Below are 21,220 nucleotides of genomic sequence, written 5' to 3' on the forward strand. Positions count from 1 at the left end.
CAATTGTTCGACCAACGCGGTGAGAAAGACTTGAATTTTCAAGAGGAAATGTTAAACAGGACTTCAAGTGATACTTTCCCATTTTTTATTATCCTGTTTAGAGTGTTTCTCAGATTAATACTACTACTACACACATTTTCAATACACAAATTTTGCCAAACAAGTTGCGCGCGCGCGCGCACACACACACACACACAAAAGAGCAAAAAATAGATTAATTCAATTTTTTTCTCACCCAACAAATCTAAAGTTATTGTTGTTTTATTAAAAAAAAGAAAAGAACATAAAAAAGACAATAACTCATCTTTAATGAAAAGGATGTGTGCAGCAATTAGTGCACTGAGTTACATATTAATGAAATCAGCTAAATTCAGGAGCTCTATCATAAACATATTCTGATAAATGTTTTCCTTATTTACTAATAGGTTAAAATAAAATGTATGAATTCTTTATAGTCAAAAACACATGGCTTAGTTCACAGAATATCAATGGTAAATTGATTTATATATATATATATATATATATATATATATATATATATATATATAAATTTCTAAACTCTGTCTTTTGTATTCTTTCTTTTATTACACCTAACACTGATAGGTTTTTTCAACAGATTGTTCAGTAATGCATCTGACTGAAATCTTTTCAGAAAAGAGCTGCTTTGTAGCATAATGGTCAGTTACTCATACTTTACGCAAATAGGTATAACTGAACTAAATCAAACAGCATCAATGGTCTCAGTTGTCCCAGTTTTCTGTTTAGAAGTTAATACTGTCTCTGTTTGAAGTTCAGTGAGCGCTGCATGAGAAAATCTTCTCATCTGAGAGCAGCAGTCGACATCCTACTGCACCTATACAATACCACTGCCTGTCGGGCGCCTACTGAAACTGTAGGTGGTTTCAAATGGGTAGAAAAGCAACACTATTCACCCTTTTGTTTGAACTCCCTACAAATACCCAAACAGAGATATTATGGTGGGGTAGCTCTGCTTATATTCTACTTACAAAAGGAACACTTTCCATGCAAGCATGTGCACTGCTGCTGAAGGCAACACTGTTGAACGCATGACTTAAGCATAGTGACATAAACAATAGTGAACTCAGGAACTATCAGAGGGAGCATGCGCGAAGCCTTCGCTCTCCCTCACCAGCGCTCTCTCCAGGATGATTCGACCTTCCTTATAGCGCTGACTGTCCTCAGTGGCAAACTCGTACATCCAGCCCAGCTTGCTGTTGCAGTTCTTGCAGCTGACGTCTCGCACCATGTGTCTCCCTGTCAGCATGACTCTGTCTTGTACCTCGCTGTGCTGCAGATTTACAACCTGAAATGCAGCAAAAAGAATTTCTGTCACTTTTATTAGATTTTTCTGCTGACAGTGGTTGGGTTGCCTATAACTGATAGATGTGAACCAAATGTAGAAAATGCACTTAACTCAATTAAGCCTAAACAGACCCTTAATTCTTCACTTTTGTTAACCGATTTGTTTTGAAAAGCGTTGAGAAACAGAACAACAAATGCATTTCAATTTTAAAACCAATTTTCAAACTTGGGTCAAAATGCCATTGCATCATCATAATACATAAATTTTAGTGCATTAATAACATTCCAGTCAAATTCCACAAAGAAAACATGTCTGCTATCCTTCATAGCTTGTCTAATGAGAGGGAGGTGATGTGCAAGTACCTTGTTGAACAGGAAAGCTCTACCGGTTGCTCCTGTGAAGCGTGTGGAGATGAGTTCAGTCCGGTTGGTCAGGATGGTGTCACAGTTAGCACAAGTAAAGAGGCGGCTTCCACCAATGTGATCCAAGAAGATGCGCCCCATTTTGGCTACCAGCAGGTCAATAAAACCTGTAGTAAAGAATACAATCCTATGAGACCGTTTCTCCAATCCTTGGATGAGCTTCAGCTGTATAAGAGAATTTCAGAGTAATTCCAATAGTTAGCAGGTTTGACCCATGTATCAGGTTGTGTGTGTGTGTTTCTTCCTTATTATTAGTTGCTGATTTCCAATGAGTTTTTTAAAAAATATTATTTAAAGCAACTAATGTCACAATAAATTATTTAACCCGATTGTTTATTTTTTTTATAACATCGGAATAGGCTGAATATCTTGTGTTTCGATTTTGTTAACTGTTCAATCTTAGATGTACCCCCACAAGAAATCGCAGGGATCACCTGAATGTATCATCATGTCGGTTCACAGGGTTGAGGGGGAAAAAAAAATACCAAGCAAATAAATAAACAAACCATAACATCGTTAAGTTATTTTGATAGAAATTAACATATTTGCTTAATTCGTTTAATGAATGTTTCATAAATAACGACGTTAAAAAAATGAAAATATAGATCTATGCTACGTCAAACATGAAATCTTGACAGACACAAAACATTAATAAGCTAACTAATGGTACATCAAACAGTAAAGTAACTTTGATATGTCGCACCTTGTAACTTCTGATGAATACGTGTTCAAAAGAGAGAGAAAGAGATTTTATTTAGTGTCGTAAAATCGCCTCAGGCCTCCTCGGGCTAATAAAAAAATATGTACGTTTCTCCAGATGTTATTATCGTAACACACAGACACCGGAAGTTAGTAATTGTGTGGTTTTCAAAATAGTTAGCAAGAATGTGAAAGATGATTTCCGTTTATTACTTTCAAAATAAATTTTACTAGAGTAAAATAAATGAAAAGATTTTAAGAAAAATCGCGCAATTTTCAGTTTTACAGGTCTAGTTGTAATTAATACAGTGATTTATATTCTGAAACCTCCACTGTCCGCATTTACGGCATTTTTTTTAAAACAATCACCCATCTATAGAATATCAGTGCTTTCATTTTGAATAACAGCACACTTGTCTACCTTCAGTATCTTGTAATTTTGACCAATGGGAAGCAGAGCAAAGTTGACGTCATACCCTAATGCAGACCACTGATTGGCCAGAGAAAATTCTCACATTTATTTAGTTATTTATTTATCTTTCTCACAATCATACTTTCTGATAATTTATTAGTTAAATGTATTTAATTAGCAGCGCCTGGATCTCCACCAGAATGTTTCCTTGTAAAATTATAATGCATAACACCCCATAACTCCCTCAAAACAGTGGTGTTGAATGCAGGGCAATAAATATTGTTTAAAAATATAAAAAAAAGAAAGTTAAAATCTTGAGTAAATTTATATCCAATTCTACCTCTGAAACTTTAAGTATTTATTCTGCTAGTTATACAAGAGCCAGCTGGTTAGAGAGAAGAGCAGACCAATCTGGCATTAATCAAATTAAGCCACACTGCCTAACCAGTCATCGATACAGTACAGCCTTATTTATCATCTCCCCTTATAAAACAAATCCTGCCAAGTGATAAATTAATCTCACAAGTAAGATAAAAAATAAAAATAAAACAATCTAGATAATGAGATTTATATAAGAATGTGAATCATCTAACAACAAATTCAACATACGTGACAGCAAGCCTTTTTAAATCCAAATGAACACACTGTCCAGCAGGCTGTTTCTCCTTTTGGTATCAAATGAAGTCTGTCATCACACTTTCTTGTTATCTCCTCTGGCCCCTCCTTTGTCTCTCTAAACAGTTACTTGGGGGATTTATTGCCCTTCTTGTGCAGAAGGTTACTGCAAATTTTCCCACTTTACTCCAAACTGCTACCTGATTTCTCATATTTCTGTGTGTGACATAGTAGTTTTCTTTTTAAGTGTCAGTTTATTATTATTGAAGCCTGATAACTGATTATTCCTGAAGCACAAATGCTCTCTATGATGCTCATTTAACTCTAAGACCAGCCTCTGTGAATAATAGTGTATAAAGTGCCAAATTGAACTTTTTTAAAAAAGTAAACTTTGAATCAGAACTCATTTATACTCAAGGCAAGTAGCATGAAGATACAGTACATAAAACCTAAAATTGCCTACCATCTGTTGTCTGTGGGCAATGGAAAACATTTTCCAGTCCAATCCAACTTTATTTATAGAGCACTTTTAAAACAATATAGTTGACCAAAGTGCTGTACACAGCCTTAGAATGAAGAACTATTATATCATACTGAACAATAAAAGTAAATATACTATAAAAGCAATAAAATGACAGTTTTGGAATTTCTAGTGCTGCCAAAGTCTGGGTTTTTTCAGATAAGATCAAATCATTATATAATCATATTATTTTATTGATGTTTTATTCTTTTAATATGCTATATAGTAATATTAAAAACTGCTGTTTCAGAACAGAGCAGCATCCATAGTACAGATGTTATTATAGGACTAATGTCAGATTTATGCAAAGACAATTAAACATGTTAAAGACACACTTATAAATTCTCCGCTTTTTTTTTTTTTTATGAGAAACACCATTGCAAGAAAGACCTTATTCATAATTCATAAGAAGTGCAAGTAAACACACCTTTACTACCAGAGCTGGTGGTCATTTCACTTTACCAATAGTAAATAATCATCCATCTATCCATTTTCTGCCACTTATCCAGAGTTGGGTCGCGGGGGCAACTGCTTACGTAGGGAAACCCAAACTTCCCTCTACAATTACCAGCTCCCAGCTAAATAATCATTAAAGAAGTATTAACTGGAATAAGTAAGAAATGATTATGATATGCTTTTATAAAGTGCACATCACATGATTGGCATGGTGAAAATGAGGAATTAATGATCAGTGGTTAAAAATATGGTGACCATAGTGAATGTTGTATAGATGTATGGTGACGTATTTGTATGTGCATATAGTGGAATTAGTATTGTTGTTATTATATAGAGAGATGATTATGAAATCTTTAAATTATAAGTGTTGATAGTTTCATTGCTAAGTTTAGTGGACTAATGTAGATTAATGAAAAATATAGTAGGATTTAAAAAATATAGAGTGTGTGGATGATTGTCATTGATGTATTGTGAGCATTTGTATTTTACATTATTGGAGTAACTTTTGTGAGTGAACCCAAGAAGAATAGCAGCAGTGTTGAGCTGCAGCTGCAAATAAATAAACTCATAAACTAAATAAACACTGTTATATTGCAACACACCAAATTCTGTAATACAAATCATTGATGGTAACCCTGGTCCTCAAGGGCAGCTGTCCTGCAGGTTTTAGGCCAGGGGTGTCTAATGTCTTTCCTCAAAGGCAGCTGTCCTGAAGGGTTTCAGTGTTTCCTGCTTCAACACACCTGACTCAAATTAGGTGGATCCTACAACCTATGCAGTTCTGCACAATGACTCATCAATTTGAGTTGGGTGTGTTGGAGCAAGGACCTGCAGAATCATGGCCCTCGAGGACATGGGTTCCCCACCACTGATATAAATTGTAGACAATAACATCATAAATTAGTTGTATGCTCTTAGTCGTAATAACAGAGACAAAAGTTTACTGATATCTTTTGATATGGCAAACAGAAAGTCAAGAACTAAACCGAGGAATTTACCATCATGTTGACAAAACAGTTCTCTCATATTTAACTGTATGAGAAAATAAATTCCACTTGTAATGTCAAGCACATTTGTACTCTGTGTAGTCATTTAACAAAATAGATCTAAACAGACAAAAAATCTCAATAGACTATTTTCATTATCTTGACTTCATGTTTATGAAATGAGGGAGCTGTTAAACTCCTTTTTCTTTCTTTCTTTTCTTTCTCTGCCTCAAGCTTCTCATTAAGTAATGAAGTGCACTGTGAGAAGTCATGATGTTTGTATATCTTTTGCAAAATCATGTGCCTTAAAACATAAGAGCAAATGGTGTTTTAATGCCAAATTGACCAGCAAGTTGTTTACTGTTTTAACATATTGTTTGCTGTGAACAGAGCTACAAGGCAGAATGGTCAAGTTATCTGTTCAGAGATTAGCATTGATTAGTTTGATAGTACTATGCTTCATCAGGAAGTTCAGGCAAAGTTTATGTCCTTGACAGTAGATAAAAGGCTAAAGGCGGTACAACCTAATATCAGTATTATGTAAATTCAGGTGGTTCAGTTTCATAATTTATTTGTCTCTACATCCCCTTATCCCTTATTTTATATCCCACAACCTTATATTTTGGAAGACTGTTAAAGATTTTTATCGTCAAAAGATTCCTGTTATGTAAAAAAACCCAAAAAAACAACAACAAAAAAAACAACTTTAATCCTGCTTTCTTGAAGTTTTTTTTCACTGTAAAAAGTGCACATAAACTCATTTAGGGCTGATGTATGTTCAGACTGTTGTATCTTTATAAATAACTCCATTAATAAGAAAACCTCCACATATTCACAGTCTTAAATTCTACACTATTCTCCTTTTAATCTTTCTGCCATAATATTTTCCCTTTCTTTGGAACTATTGTAAAGATAGCAGGTTATGCTCACAATTCAGATAACCTTTTTCCCTGGACCTGAGTTGTTTGTTTTCTCACACATAAACATAAACTGATTTCTCACCTTATGTAACAAAGTGGTGTTCTTATTGACAGGCAGCCAACAAAAACCCCAGGAAAAGAAAATCAATCTAAATCTAAAGTTCCTTTCAATGTAAAAAGTGGCACAACTCTTGCCTGATAGCATCAATATCACAAAACCAAAACAACACAATTTTCCTTAAAGTGAGAATTTTCTCATGTTTTCCGGTTCATTTGTTCCTCTGTTGTTTTGTTAGTTTGTTTAAAAGATTACAGAAAGGCCACCAGGCTCAAAATCATGACACCTACTGGAGAGGATGAGAACAGGCAAAGCCTGACTGCTGGGAAACAGGTTTACTGTTATCACTTTTTATTAAAAGAAAGTTTTATTCTGATCTTATCAGCATCTTTGCTCCATTGTAAAACCTTGACTGTGTCCTTTGAAGAAAACTAAGTTGTCCCCTCCCCTTTATGCAGATTTATTATACACATAGTTTAAAGGTAAAATTGATAATGACTGAGAAAAGAGCTTAAAGCTGAAACAAGCAGTGCTGAGAGAAAAGGGGGAAGAGACAAAAGATAGAGAGGATGCTTCAACTGTTGCTTCTGATCTCCCTGCTGGGACGTTCGTGGACAACAGGTCTCTACTGTGAATAATCTATTACTCTTGTTCATTTTTTAGAACTATTCAAATCTATTTTCATGTTTTGTAAAAATCTGTTTCAAAAGACAAATGTTCAAAGTTGGAAGATTTAAAAAATAATTAACTTAACCCTTCTAGAATAAGTTATATTAATATGAAAAGAATATACTTTTTAATTCCTTAAAAAGTTAGCTAATTATGCATATATCTTCTTTGCAACCTATCTTTGCTGATGGTGTGTGTTGCATTCCTTTTGAGTCTTCAAAGTGAAGTAGATTTGAGTGACTTTGGGCAATAACATAAAAAGATTTTTTTTTTTTTTAAATAAAACAGCATTTAATTGTACCTTCATTGCACATCATGGATGTTTTACTCATGGACTATCTATCATTTGGTGCCTTTCAGCAACTGGACTGCCTTGCACTCAGACGTTTCCCCCTCAGCAGCCTCCCTCCACTGGTAAGTGAGTCATACATCAGCCGATTTATAATCAAACTTCATTTAATTACTGCAAAAAGAGAAGAATGCATAAAAAAGAAGATATAACAGGACATTTTGTGTAATGCCTGGCTATATGGTGCATTTTGCTAACACAATTTTTCTCTCAACCCTTTTTAATCAGCCCATAACACTGCTTTTATAAATGTCTTGTTATTTGTAAAAGAGGATTTTTTTCTCTTCTAGCTGACAGTGTCAGACCATCAGATGTAGCTGTACTTTCCTTCATTGGTTTTCATGAGCATAGGTGAGCACATTTCACCTCTTTAAATATACAGAAAGGTTCAGGAATTCATAATGTGGTCTTTCTCTGCAGTACTGAACTGTCCAAAGTCCTATCAAGACTCAGAGGTAAGTTAATGCTTTTACTTATGTTTAAAAAACTTTAGAGCTTCATTTGCCACTTAATTCATATTATAAAATGGTTGTTTGGGATTGTGTGTCACTTGTTGTTTGGCCTTTTCTTTTTATTGTCCTGCTTTCCAGCCTGATGTAATGAAAAAAGCTCCAGGTTGTTGACATTTATGACCTGTTGCACATTTTACTTTCTCTGACATGACTTGTATATTAGAGTATTTGAGATATATAAATACTATGAATACCCTCATACTGCTATCTTTATTACTCTGATATCAGCATTAATTCTAATATCAAAGGATAATCTTTTTTTATTTTAATATATTTGAACCATTTGAATTTTGCCTTTATTGGTTTTTATGTGTTTGAAAATCACTATGTAAATAAATTATAATAAATTTATTTAATGAAACAATGAGCCCCATTACATTTACCATCTACAGCAGGTCTGTGGTTTGTTATCTCTTTGAAAGCTAATTATGAAATAACACAAAATACTTGTACTTCAGATAAAATACTGTATGACACAAAGCAGGAAATTCACAGTTGTTGACTGAAGCATCCTTTGATATTTCATTTAGTCTGACAGAAAAAATATAAATCCAGGATTTGCAGCCCAGTTAAAGCTGCATCTGCATCATTATTATGTACATTTCTGCAACCTTTGACTGCAAAATGAGTTAAATGCATTTATTAAATTTGTGGCACCTCAGTATTATATTGTTTTGATGCTGAGAGATAACATAACTCAATTTCCATGAAATTTATTCAAGCTGCATGTGTTTTATAAATTATTCTATTATTTATGTCAGGTGACATAATGTCATAAAACAACAAAAAGATATGCTAAACCTAAAATGACATATTTAACTGGCTTATTTTAGTTCAGTAGAACAAAACTCAAAAAAAGATAACCAGTTTTTTTGTGAAAGAAGATGTCAGGACAGTCTAAAAACTCTAATAGTTGGTTTTCTGTCAGCTGACGTCTTGGTTAATCAGCTAAAGATTTAAGCTCCTCTGTGCAGGGTTTTTATGTTAAACCTTTCTCTATCAGAACTGCTGACTGTCTTCAGTCCTGGACTGATCAGCCAACTCTCAGATGAAACAGAATCGTACTCCCCTCAGCTACTTCCACACAGGTACAGATCGATTTTTGTGCCTCATGACAAATATCATACAAGTGATGAGCCATGTTAAAAAAAAAATAAAAAATAATGTAATTTTCTCTTTCTAGCACCTTGGTGGAGCAGGCAAAGGAAGTTTCCCTCTATCTACGTTCAAACAAGGTAGATTTGTTTCCATCTAGAATCTGGGTTGTTCACTATAAGCTTTCCTTCAGTAAAGGGGAATACACATGGCATCTTCAGAAAAGAGGAGAAAATAACTATTAAATATTTAGTAGTAAATCTTATAGAGAATAAGTTGGGAATAATTCAGAAGCAATGGCTTTCAAAGAACTGCACCTCATATCAACTTTGAGTAAAAAAGGAGCTTACTTAATTAGTTTTTGTTGAAAACACAAGTATGCCATTAATATGAGTTCTATTAAAATTGAGATATTTTATATTTGTCAAACTTTTTGTCTAAATGCCAACTTTGTATTCAGTAAAATACTCTATATACACGGTTAACTGGAAATGATAAACAAGAACTGTGCCAAGGGATGCAGTCTCAAACTGGAAGCACTCAGAGAGCAATTTTATTATTATTATTATTTTTTTTATTGCCAGTGATCGTGGCCATTATTTATGTTTAGAAACTTTGCCTTGTTTGAGGTAATGACTGAAAAATTGGTATTTAATGACAAACATATTTAACTACCCACAATTTTAAGTGAGTGTTGTGAATTCTTTTTACCCAACAGGACATTGATGTGAATCAAGACTGGAAGTTGGTGCTTCTCTTTATCCAGGTGGATCAGCTGTGTGCCTGCGAGCAGCAGCAGGTAAACACAGTTATAAATATATTATAGGATTAGTGGTGTTTTTTTGCTTGTAAGCTTTAATTCCCTCAAGTCAAAATCACTTGTTTATCTATTTTACACCAATGCCTCACACTGTCACTCCTGAACTTTCCTTGAGAGACTGTAATTGGATAGAGGGAGCTCTAGAAAAACTATTTGGTGTTTGTGCTGTTGAGTCTGTTGTAGGACATTGTCATGTGGAAAAGTTTAGTATTTGTGCTGCTGAAGGGTTGTGCAGTCTCATTTTTTGTTTCTGTGCTGCAGGTACTATCAGATATCAAAAAAGTGGTTGAAGACGTGGATGAGGCTCTGCAGCTGATGCACACTCAGGTATGTTTAATTTAATGCATTTCATTCTCTAACACTGATTGTATTATTAATATTTACACTTTTTTCTTTTTTCTTAACTGTGTTGCAGCTGAAACAAACCGTTGTCAGTGTTGCATTATGGGATGGAGAGCATTACACTCTGCAGAGGAAGTAGGTTGCACTTTCTCTGGTTAATTTTTCTAATATATAAACCTCTGGCTTATGAAATCATGTTTAACATGTGTTATGAAACTGAAAAAGGATCAAATCTGTTTTCTAATATAGACCAAGAAATCTCTTTAATTAAAATCAAATTTTTAAAATAAGTTTCTCAACTTTAATATAAAGTTTATTGAGTTACTCTTTCAAATCTGACAGGAAGTGTCCATGTGTTAATACAAGCAATGACGGAGAAATTAGGCTTCAGAGGGCCCTGCTAACTCAAGCACTACAGGTTTGTTGGCATTTCGCATCCACACACTTAAGCTACTCTACCTATTTTGGTGGAGTTTTCTGTAATCTGGATAAATGATCCTGGACAAATGTATATCTGACCTGTTTAATATGAAACTTTCTTTTTCTAAGGAATCCTTGGATGAGCTCATGGTACAAAAGCATTGGTACCGCGACAGAGATGACTTCACCGTCACTCTGCAGGACACACCTTTTATCAGAGACCCTCCATCTGTTGCTGTGAGTTTCCTGCAACTGAAGTTATAACTTGAGCCTTCATTTAGCAGTTCCTGAAGCTGAGCCATTTTCTTTTAACAGAATGGAAAGCCTCTCTCTGAGTTCGAAGAGTTAAAGCGCATTGATGATCTGATGGTGCAGATGTGGACAAATCTGGTGAGGCCTGAATTGTCAAAGTGAAATCCATCGTCATCTCTTCCCTTCCATCTGTCCCCTTCTGTCACACTCAGCTGCTGTTACTGCTTTGCTCAGCCTCACAATCATGAACAAAACAATGATTCTTCTGTCTTACAGCTGCAGCCCACAGATGACCAACATAAAACAGCAGACAATAGAAATATTATCACATTGCCATGTCCAACAGAGGTGAATAACTATGCAGAAAACCCACACAAACAGTTAAATCAACATGTCAGCATGCCAACTGATAGAGAAATGATAATTTAGCTATACTAATGTTCTTCTTCCTCTGGCAAGGACCAACCCTTCTTGCGGACAGAGGGAAATTCTCCTTCATATCATCACAGCGAAGTCTCTGTTCTTTCTCAGGCAGTGAGTGTGTTCGAAGCCAAACCAAATGGAGGTTGTGACCCTGCTGCATGCCGCCTGTCTGCTTCTAACTGTTCTCTGTTTGTCATCTTCTCAGTTGCCAGGGACAGATATGCCCTGTGAGGACCTTGGTCCCTCTGCCTCCACACCCACTTCAGGTAAAACAGTTGCTTTACCAGCCTTTCTTTTCTCATTTCAGCATTTTCTTTTGATATAATTTTTGGTGTATTTACAGACATTTTCATATGAAAGTCCACTTTAAATGGTTAAAAATTCTCACCATAATCCAAGATAATTTATTCTGTGATTAGCCTTTTAATGTATATTTTAAACTAAATTAGTAATATAAACCTATCAAAACACCTGTTTTGTCCAACTATACAGTACTGTAAGTAATGTAAGTCTTATGGCATTATCATTAATCAATTATCCAGGTGTTATAAGGTAGTTATTAATGAGTTCTCTTTTAAAATATCATTTAACTACTTTTTAATGGGATTTAGAGCCTGTATTGTTCAGACTGCTTCAACATCTCTATTTTTATAGTCCATGAACTCAGGCCTGGAGATATCAAAGTAGTGGCTGCTGTGGGAGATTCATTGACAGTAAGTCATTTAATCACTTATTTATCATGCAGATGTTTTAAGAAATTCATGCATTTACTTTATTTAAGCATGTTGCTAAAACATTGTCCAATTCTACATGTCAGGCTGGGAACGGTATTGCTTCCAGCCCAAACAACATCCTGGATGTCCTGCGTCAGTACAGAGGTTTATCCTGGAGGTGAGTCACGACTCTACAGTTTTCACACTTTATTGCAGCATAGCCTTAATATTATGTGCTATGTGCATGTCAGTTAATTTTCTTGAGTATAAAGTAATTTTGTGTATTTTTTGCAGCATTGGTGGTGATGAAAACCTTACAACTGTCACCACCCTGCCCAGTGAGTCTTTCAGATGGCTTCATTTTTTTTCCAAATTTGATTAAATAAAATTGTTGTTGCCATGGGATGGCACTGAAATGTTGATTATCATTGTTACTTCTTTATTATTACAGACATTTTGAAACATTTCAACCACAACCTGACGGGTTACTCGGTTGGTGTGGGGAAGCAAGACACTCCTCAAGCTTTCCTCAACCAGGCTGTAGCAGGAGCAAAGAGCAAGTAAGGCCTGCTGATGGCTTTTCGGCACAATCTGCCCAGTTTTAATAAAAAATTAAATACCTGTCTATGTTGATAGAATTAAACAGCACTGATGCAGTAGACTTAGATGTGTATGTCAAAGTTATTAGCTGCAAAAATAGATTCTTTTGAGAAGTAATATGTAAACGATAAGTTATATAACCCAACTTGTTGTGTGTTAAAATATGGGATCAAATTGGTCTTTATTGAATTTTGAGTAACACAAATTAGATGTGTCCATTCTTTAACTATTAGAGATGATCTTTTATTTTTTACTTTTGATTCCAGGGATGTACCATCACAGGTGCAAGCCTTAGTGGCAAGGATGAAAAATGACCCTGTACGTCTGTAAATATTTATTTTAACTCCAGAATATAAATGACAAAAGAGCTTCCAGAAGGAAAGAAGCAGTACAATTTAATACAAGTTCTTTTGTCTCACAGAGAATCAACTTTGAATCAGACTGGAAGTTGATCACCGTTTTTATTGGTGGAAATGACGCCTGTGAGCACTGCCGCAACTCTGTGAGTATTCATTTTTGAAGAGATCAAAAAGGAAAACTGAAGCTGAACATGTTTTCTGTTTTATTTTTGTTTTTTCACAGCTGCTGTTCTCTGTAGAAAATTATATCCGCAATGTTCAAGAAAGCCTGGATTTTCTTCACAAGGAGGTAAAGATCAACAAATATGCACATTTACAGTTACAGCTAATTGTTTGCAACCATTTACCAAACTAATCTTTGTTAGGTCCCTCGGGCTCTGGTGAACCTTGTAGAGTCTATCCATATATCACCGCTAAGAGAAATGCACATTGAGACATCACTTAAATGCCCAACTTGGTTAGTAAAGTGAGTATCTATTATAATTCTCCCTGAAAGGTTGTGGTTTGGGTCATGGGCTCAAATTTTGATTTAATTTATCATAAAACCTTATCATCTTGTTCTTGCCAGTATTCTGTGTCCCTGTGTTGTTTTGCCAAAGCCCAACTCTGAGGCTCTTCTTAATTTGGAGAACATCAACAAAGGCTATCAGGTAAAACACAAAAAATGACCCTTCCTCCCTTATCATCATCATTATCATCATCGTCAGTAATGATCTATTTTGCCTCTATAATTTCAGCACGCACTGCATGAGATTGTCGAGTCAGGCCGATATGATACTCGCTCAGACTTCACTGTTGTCATACAACCGTTCTTCAGAGAAATTGTCGTCCCCAGACAGCCGGTCAGTCATAAAGTTCTTTTTTTCACATGTGGATATCAGAATTGACAAGTTTGGCATTCACATTTTGGGAATTATATAATTTTATGGTCACTTTTATTATGTTTTCTTTTAACAATATGTTTGATATTTTGTATGTGCACACATTTTTGTTTTGAAAATATACTTCTATAAATGATTCGGGAAATCTGAATCATTTGCCATCAGCATGAATAAATTAAGATCATAAACTAAAAACGAGGACATTTGAAACCCTACCAATCCAAAGAAAAACTAATTAGAATTTTAAAGAGGAAACTTTTTTGCTTTTTTGATCAGCAAATCTTTAGCTTTTCTGTTATTTAATTTATATGAAAACAAAGAAATGAAAAAGAAAACTGTGTTTGGTGAAAGAACTCCTGTTACCAGTCTTCATGTTAAGCTACAGCAAATGAAACACAAAAGTCTTTATGGAAACAAAGAATTTATGATGTTGTAATTTATAAACAAGGCTCCAATATATATTTCTTCTTTTTTAAAAATCTATTTATTATTATTTTTTTTGCAGTTTTCATGGGCCTGAATTTTACCTGTAACTATATTTTTAAATAATAAAATTGTCAATAGGCTAAATGTGAGAGATTTTGGATTTTTTTTTTTCCTTAGGATGGCCGTCCTGATCGCTCTTTCTTCAGTGCTGACTGCTTCCACCTCAGCCTCAAGGCCCAGACCCTCATGGCTCGCTCCCTTTGGAACAACATGGTAAATAAATGCAGATGAATATTTTTTCCCATGTCTGCCCTCATTCTTTGTGTACAGTGGATGTATAAAAAAAAGCCTCCATAGGTAGAATATCAACAAGTTACTAAAAATCAGATAAAGACGAGATTGTTAACATGAGTTAGATATAATGCAGTTTTAGTCAAAATTATTTTAAACATTTATATATCTATCCATTTTTCAAAATCTCTTATTTTAAACTGACAGTTTGTGTTCCCAATGTATTTATTTATGGGAGCGTGTGTGTTTGTGTGTGACAGGAGTTTGCCCTCATATGCCCTCAAAGTGAAGATTAAAGAATGAAAGTGTGTGGATGTAGCTTTTATATATATATATATATATATACATATATATATAAAAGGTACAACTATAAACGTAGACCCCCCCCCCCCCCCCCCCCCCCCCCCCCCCCCACCAGCCCCCCACCAGCCCTGCCACCACCATCACCATCTTCTATTTCCATTCAGTAAACAGATCATCTTGTGATTTTGTCTGGAATGTATTTGTTATTAGATATGTCACTGAATATCCTGTTTTTCTTGCAGCTGGAGCCTGTTGGCAATAAAACCGCCAAACAGGTGTTTAACACATCTGCAACTCTGAAATGTCCAACAAAAGTAAGATGTTGTGCTTTTTTTGGTAAATCCTGTTAAAAGGCAACAACCCTCCTAAACAGACTAAATTTTGAAGCCACAGAGGATATGTTCATGCAAATGTTTCAATCTTTTCACAGACATCACCTTTTATTCGGACCTACAACAACAGTAACTACATCTATTCTGGCCCCTCCCCAACTCCTGGACCCATTACAGTAAGAGTCTAATGTTTACATGACAACTTATTAATTAAATAAATACAAAAAGCAGCTTCTTATAAAATATAAACATTGTTGAACAAACAAGTAACCATGATATGAAAATCTTGATCAAAAGCTAAAACTGCTCTTTTAAGAATAGCTAATTATCTTTCATAAGAACATAGACCATGAACACAAAGATATATAGAGCTAACTGTACTTACTCTGGTGTCTCAGAAAAAACAGGAAAAAGTCACATTTTTCTTTGCTTTTGCTTTACTTTTTTCTTTTCTTTTGTTTGTTTTGAGTGTAAAATTTGGGAATAGTATATTTGAGGTTTCTGATGTAAATGGGGGTTTAACAAAGGGTTCTGTCCTCAGCACTTTGTAGATTTATATCTCTCTTATCCATTAAATTCTCCATCATTTTTCTTTTTTTTTTTACATCTTTATGTTGATTTCATCCACATTTTTTTAAACCTAAACTTAAACCAAGCATTTAGTCATTTGGAATTTATTTTCTGATCAGAACTGGGGAAGTGACTTCTCTTGTGGGAATGTTTCTCCATCAGACATTGAGCCAACTTCAGGTGAGACAAACCATTACAGCTTATAATCATTATATGATATTCTGTTGTTATCAAAAAAGCTTTCAAATTCTGAATAAATTATTTGATTCTTGAAGTTGATTGGCTTAATTCCCTTTGTATTTTTTTAGTTCACAAGCTGAGACCGTCAGACATTCAGGTGGTGGCAGCGCTGGGTGACTCTATAACAGTAAGTCCCACAGCACAATGATGCCCAGTTAATTATTTTCTATAATAAAGCACACAGAACTGCACGTTTATTTTCTGTTAAAATGTGCAACATTAGCTATTATCTACAAGGGTTTTTTGAACTATGCACTCTGTAATCAGTTAATTTTTAGCTACATAGCTTACGCTCTTTCCTGCTCATGTTCAGCCTTTGTTGTAGAGTTTTATGATCTTGATTAATTGTCATTTACATGTTTAACTTTATCTCCTGTGTCTTCAACCTGCACTGAGGCTTCTTTGTACTCACAGGCGGGAACTGGTGCAAAATCAAATAACCTGCTTGAGCTTAATCAAGATTATGGAGGAGTGTCCTGGAGGTATCACGTGTCTTCAAGTTTCATTTTACATCATATTTTGCCAGTCACTCTAATGTTTGTGGGCTTTTGTTGCAGCATTGGAGGGGATCAAAGTCTGGATACTGTCACCACTCTGCCAAGTGAGTTTATATCAGACAAAGTCTGGATTGGCTGCTGTGTTGTGTTGTGTACAAATGCCAAACCAGGCTAAACAGCTGTGGGTTTTAAGTGAAATAATTAGCATGATAGTGATGTTGGTTAAACTCATGACAAAAAAACCCCCAGAATTTTCAAGATAAAAGATTAAACCTTATATGTTCTCTGCAAAGTACACATTTCAGCAGTGGTAAAAACTGCAAGTAGAATAACTGAAATATGGTCAAGGTACCACAACTCACTCAGATTTAGCAATGAAGACATACTTGTGATTTCAAAGCAGAATCGGGTTATTTTCTTTATGTATTATTCAAACTTTTATAAAAACACTGCCATGAATTAAGCCTTTTTAGAAAAGCACAACATATGTTTTTCTTAGACAAAGAAAGTTTCTTTGTTTCCTTCTTTCAGTCTTTGAATGTTTTTCTTTACAAATATTGGAGATGATGAGATCAGAAATTAGTATAGCTTTTTTTAAATACTTTGTTATTGGAATATTCCTCCTCTACTCCCAGTTTAGATCAGCTGTGAAACCCATCTGATCTGTATTGTGCAACCTTACATTGTTTAACACAACAATAAATGTTGCCCCTTTATGAGACTCATAAGGAAACGTAAATGTTGTATAACGTTGAGTAAATTTTCAATATTGAATTATTATTAGTATTATATAGTGGATAATATTTTGTAATCTTGAAAGGAAACTGGTCTGAAATCTGGTGGATTGCACACTAGATGTCAGCAAGGTGAAAAGGTTATGGCTGAGTTGGGTTGTTTAAGTCATCTGCTGGCTGTGCACATGTTATGCTAGTTCATCATCATTCATCTATAAGTTTAAAAGAACTGTATAGAGGTTTTTGTACTTTGTACTCTTTTTTTCTTCTCTTTAGACATCCTGATGAAGTTCAACCCCTTCTTAAAGGGTGTATCCAAAGGTCAGGGGTCAAGACAGAAGGGCTTCAACATGGCTGTTCCTGGAGCAAAGATCTCGTATGCGTTAATTTTTGGGTAAAACTCTTTGAGAGCATATTGTTGCATCTTTAAAGTCTTCTAACACATTCATTCTTTGACAGAGAACTTCCTGCACAAGTCCAAACTCTTATCAATGCCATGAAAGAAAATAAGGTAAGACTTCCAGCCAAACCAGGTCCCAGATCAAGTTTTAATTGTCTTCATGCTCATATTTGGTACATTTGTTGCACAGGAAGTCAATTTTGAAAAGGACTGGAAACTTGTGACAATATTCATTGGGGGAAATGATCTTTGCAGTTACTGCTTGGACCAAGTAAGTGTTTTCTGAAATTCATATAATTCATATTTATTGTTGGAAATAAATTATATTCTATGTTTGATGCTTGCAGAATAATCTGTCACCTAAGAACTACAGTCACAATCTTCAACTCAGCTTGGACATGCTCTCCAAAGAGGTATGTTTTAGTTCAGTGATGATAGAAAGTTAATTAACTACAACACTTCATGAGCTTAACTTATAATATTTCTGCCTATTTACCCTCTTCTCTAATTGGATCTCCAGATACCGAGACTGTTGGTAAATGTTGTCGAGATAATGCAGATAAATTGGTTGAAATCTGTCCAGAGGAACACACTGGGCTGTTCACTTCTGCAGAGGTCATTTTTTGTTACTTTACACCATTCTTACACCTTTATCATCAGCTTCCATTGTGAATACTTGTTTGTGAAAGTTTGCAAAATTTGTATTACTGCATGAATATGATCTTCAGCAACACTGAATTCTCACTGAAGTCTTAAGAGCAGTTACAGGGAACCCATTCAAGCAAATGAAACAAAAATATCATATTTATATCAAATATCATATGTGAAATCATCCAGTGTTACATATTTATGAAAAGTATGGGTCAGAACAACTTTGCGCATAACTTCAACCAAAGCACATCAACCTGAAAGAATTGTTGAAAATATCTCCATTCAGAACAGCTCATGTTCTGGGCTGTTTGTGGGTTTCCTCACATAAACAGCTTACTTAAAGTTTTTCCACAATATTTCTATTGGGTTATCTTGACTTTCTTCTTCTCTGAGCAATCTTGCACAGAACTAAGTTCAGCTGCATGTCTTGTAAACTATTTCACAGACTTAGATCATTGAAAGCCGTTCTCTAACCCAGGTGCAGCAAAATGAGTGCAAATCATGAAGCTACCACCACCATGTTTCACATGTGACAAATAAGAAACATAATAAGAAATAATAAGAAACAGTAACATAAACATCATTTATCAGTTCCTTTAAAGCAAACAAGGTCATATTTGGAGAAATGAAGCATGTCCTTGGCTAAAGCAGAGTCAGTACAAAGAGAGAGGGCTGCAGATAAAACACACTTTTAGGATGAGGATGCAAACACCAAGTTCACACTAGTACAACTGTCCTAATTAGTACATGGATCATTAACTGTGATATGTTCACATTAACATAATATAGGATGTAATGATTGCATGCAAAAATTCTGCAAGATTTATAATGGTATATGTCCCTTTAAAAAAGGCTGATGATGATCTTTCTAGTTGCAGAAAGGCAGATGTTAGAGTGGTATAACAGATCAGATTTTGAGAGATGTTTTCAAGAGATGATGATTTACACACAAATGACCCTTTCTTCTTTTTTTTTTTAAACAGGATCAGCTGTCCATGTGTTATCAACCCAACAGAAAACTCTCCAGAGTTTGAAGAAATCCGGCAAATTAATTATGAGTACCAGGTAACAGCATTTTTTAAAAGAAATATTCAAAATGTCACCAAATATGTATTTCACCATCACTGTTAAATTTGTCTTTATTTTCTTTTCATTTCTTAGACTGAGCTCAATCATCTTATTTCAGGAGATCGCTATGATAGAAAAGAAGACTTTGCTGTTGTACTTCAACCATTTTTACACAATTCTTTCATCCCTCAAATTGGGGTAGGTTGCAGAAGGACTTACACATAATCAAAGAGACCAAAATCAAATATATTCATGCTGGAATTTACATGTCTGTTTTCTTTTTTTTTTACCAGGTGGGTGAGCCGGACCCAAGTTTCTTCTCTGTTGACTGCTTCCACATAAGTGAGCGAGCTCATGCTGAGATGGCCATCGCGCTGTGGAACAACATGGTGGGCTTCAGTAAACCCAACTGGAGCAGAGTTTCTCTGGTTTCTCTGCAAAATAAATAACTTTATCTCTTTGTCTCAACAGTTGGAGCCTGTTGGCAAGAAGCAGACCTACAACAACTTCACATATGACCGCTCCAAGATTCACTGCCCCTCTGAGGTATTTATGAATGTCTCTTGAGTCAGCACATAATTCTGCTAATTTTAACTAATTTTATTATCATACTAGATACAATTATTATAGATGACTTCATGTTCATTATTCTTTTACAATCTATGACTTTTTTTTTTTTATAACATTTTGATCTTCTCAATATGCAACACTCTAAATGTTTATAGTTCCTGTTGGGGAGGTTAGTTTTTTTTTGCCACAGCCTCTCTTTTTTTTTCTTTTTAAGTTTTTCATGTATTAACATCTGATATAAATATCTGTTATTCTATTTCTAATCATTTTATCTTTCCTATAGGCCCGACCCTTCATCTTCACAAAGATCAACAGTCTATCAAGTTTACCTGTATCCACTATAGCTCCAAACACAACCACCACCATCACCAGTCCCAGCACTGTGCCAAAGTCTCCTTCCTCCACTCCAGTATGGGTGCCAGTAGTTGTGGGAATTGTGAGTTTGTTAGCTGGGATTGCTGTCTCCTGGATCATCCTGGGTCGCTTTCAGCGTCAGAAAAACAAAAACAGTGGAAATGTAGCAGAAACGAAGGGAACTGGGTTTTGATATCTGTACTCACAGCTGAAATGAGACATAATGATATGTCATTACGATCTATTTTTAATGTTTATCTTACATAAAAAAATGTTGATGTTTGATCATGTTTCATGCTGTATACAATAAATACTGGAAAGCAGATTTTTGAATGTGGTGGCAAAAATGTCATTCATGTTAGAGACTCACATCTTTCTTGTCAGTATTGGAAATATTGCTTAACTGCACTTAAAGTATGGAAGCTAAAATGTTTTTATACTGCAAAGAATATGTAAAATATTTGTGTAATAAAATTATCTGCATGAAAACATTTTTATATACAAATCTATTGTATGTTAGATTTATTTATTGATAAAATAAAAATGCTATGACAAAAATAATAATGCTAATTTCTTTTTTGTACGTGTTGAAATTTGTTCAAATGATTTTTAGTTGCCTTTGTGAATAGTAATAATAAAAATAATAATAATAATAATAACAATAATAATAATTGTTATTGTTATTATTATTATTAGTTTGAGAAAATTGGTGTCCTCAGTGGCTGTTATGGCCTTGGTGAACTCACCCCATTTCCACATCCATTAATGTGAGTCGGCTTGTGAACCTTTCAAACTTTGTGACCCACACTACCACAGCAACACACCCACCACCCAGATGCTGATGCTGTGTCACCTGTGCCTGCCTACCTACCTACAACTAATAGTAGTAGGATAAATAGGTTATAATAGGAAAAAATATCACCTAATTTTACAATTT

The 21,220-nt window shown here is 34.8% G+C and overlaps 2 protein-coding genes across 2 annotated transcripts; one reads left to right on the forward strand and one right to left on the reverse strand.

Annotated features, from left to right (window-relative positions):
• Positions 1-71: 71 nt before the first annotated feature.
• LOC121633398 (protein yippee-like 5) lies at positions 72-2,593 on the reverse strand. Its single transcript, XM_041975377.1, has 3 exons — positions 2,450-2,593; positions 1,687-1,853; positions 72-1,324 (listed from the first exon to the last, which is right to left on the reverse strand). The coding sequence occupies exons 2-3, from the start codon at positions 1,825-1,827 to the stop codon at positions 1,103-1,105; spliced, it is 363 nt and encodes a 120-aa protein (XP_041831311.1). The 5' UTR covers positions 1,828-1,853; positions 2,450-2,593; the 3' UTR covers positions 72-1,102.
• Positions 2,594-7,396: 4,803 nt separating this feature from the next.
• LOC121634255 (phospholipase B1, membrane-associated-like) lies at positions 7,397-20,685 on the forward strand. The gene is made up of 38 exons (XM_041976791.1): positions 7,397-7,495; positions 7,813-7,885; positions 8,946-9,030; positions 9,126-9,177; positions 9,756-9,836; positions 10,119-10,184; positions 10,749-10,856; positions 10,935-11,009; positions 11,148-11,219; positions 11,331-11,405; positions 11,500-11,560; positions 11,949-12,007; positions 12,112-12,185; positions 12,302-12,345; positions 12,459-12,567; positions 12,874-12,925; positions 13,029-13,109; positions 13,190-13,255; positions 13,332-13,432; positions 13,535-13,616; positions 13,704-13,808; positions 14,451-14,546; positions 15,110-15,181; positions 15,298-15,375; positions 15,889-15,949; positions 16,078-16,136; positions 16,424-16,491; positions 16,567-16,610; positions 17,517-17,616; positions 17,700-17,751; positions 17,831-17,911; positions 17,988-18,053; positions 18,161-18,255; positions 19,275-19,356; positions 19,453-19,557; positions 19,653-19,748; positions 19,831-19,905; positions 20,213-20,685. Exons 1-38 carry the CDS (start codon positions 7,397-7,399, stop codon positions 20,474-20,476), a joined length of 3,114 nt encoding a protein of 1,037 aa, XP_041832725.1. The 3' UTR covers positions 20,477-20,685.
• Positions 20,686-21,220: the final 535 nt, after the last annotated feature.

The sequence above is a fragment of the Melanotaenia boesemani genome, chromosome 22, assembly GCF_017639745.1.
Source record: "Melanotaenia boesemani isolate fMelBoe1 chromosome 22, fMelBoe1.pri, whole genome shotgun sequence".
NCBI classification, from domain to species: Eukaryota; Metazoa; Chordata; class Actinopteri; order Atheriniformes; family Melanotaeniidae; genus Melanotaenia; species Melanotaenia boesemani.

What these genes read in the sequence shown, in the direction of transcription:
- LOC121633398 (XM_041975377.1), bottom strand. Translation starts at nt 1,827, where the DNA reads ATGGGGCGCATCTTCTTGGATCACATTGGTGGAAGCCGCCTCTTTACT. An exon ending in GAGCTTTCCTGTTCAACAAG is followed by an intron (nt 1,325 to 1,686) that starts GTACTTGCACAT and finishes GCTGCATTTCAG; the next exon opens with GTTGTAAATCTGCAGCACAG.
- LOC121634255 (XM_041976791.1), top strand. Translation starts at nt 7,397, where the DNA reads ATGGATGTTTTACTCATGGACTATCTATCATTTGGTGCCTTTCAGCAA. An exon ending in AACTGTCACCACCCTGCCCA is followed by an intron (nt 12,346 to 12,458) that starts GTGAGTCTTTCA and finishes TTATTATTACAG; the next exon opens with ACATTTTGAAACATTTCAAC. An exon ending in CGCTGGGTGACTCTATAACA is followed by an intron (nt 16,137 to 16,423) that starts GTAAGTCCCACA and finishes TTGTACTCACAG; the next exon opens with GCGGGAACTGGTGCAAAATC.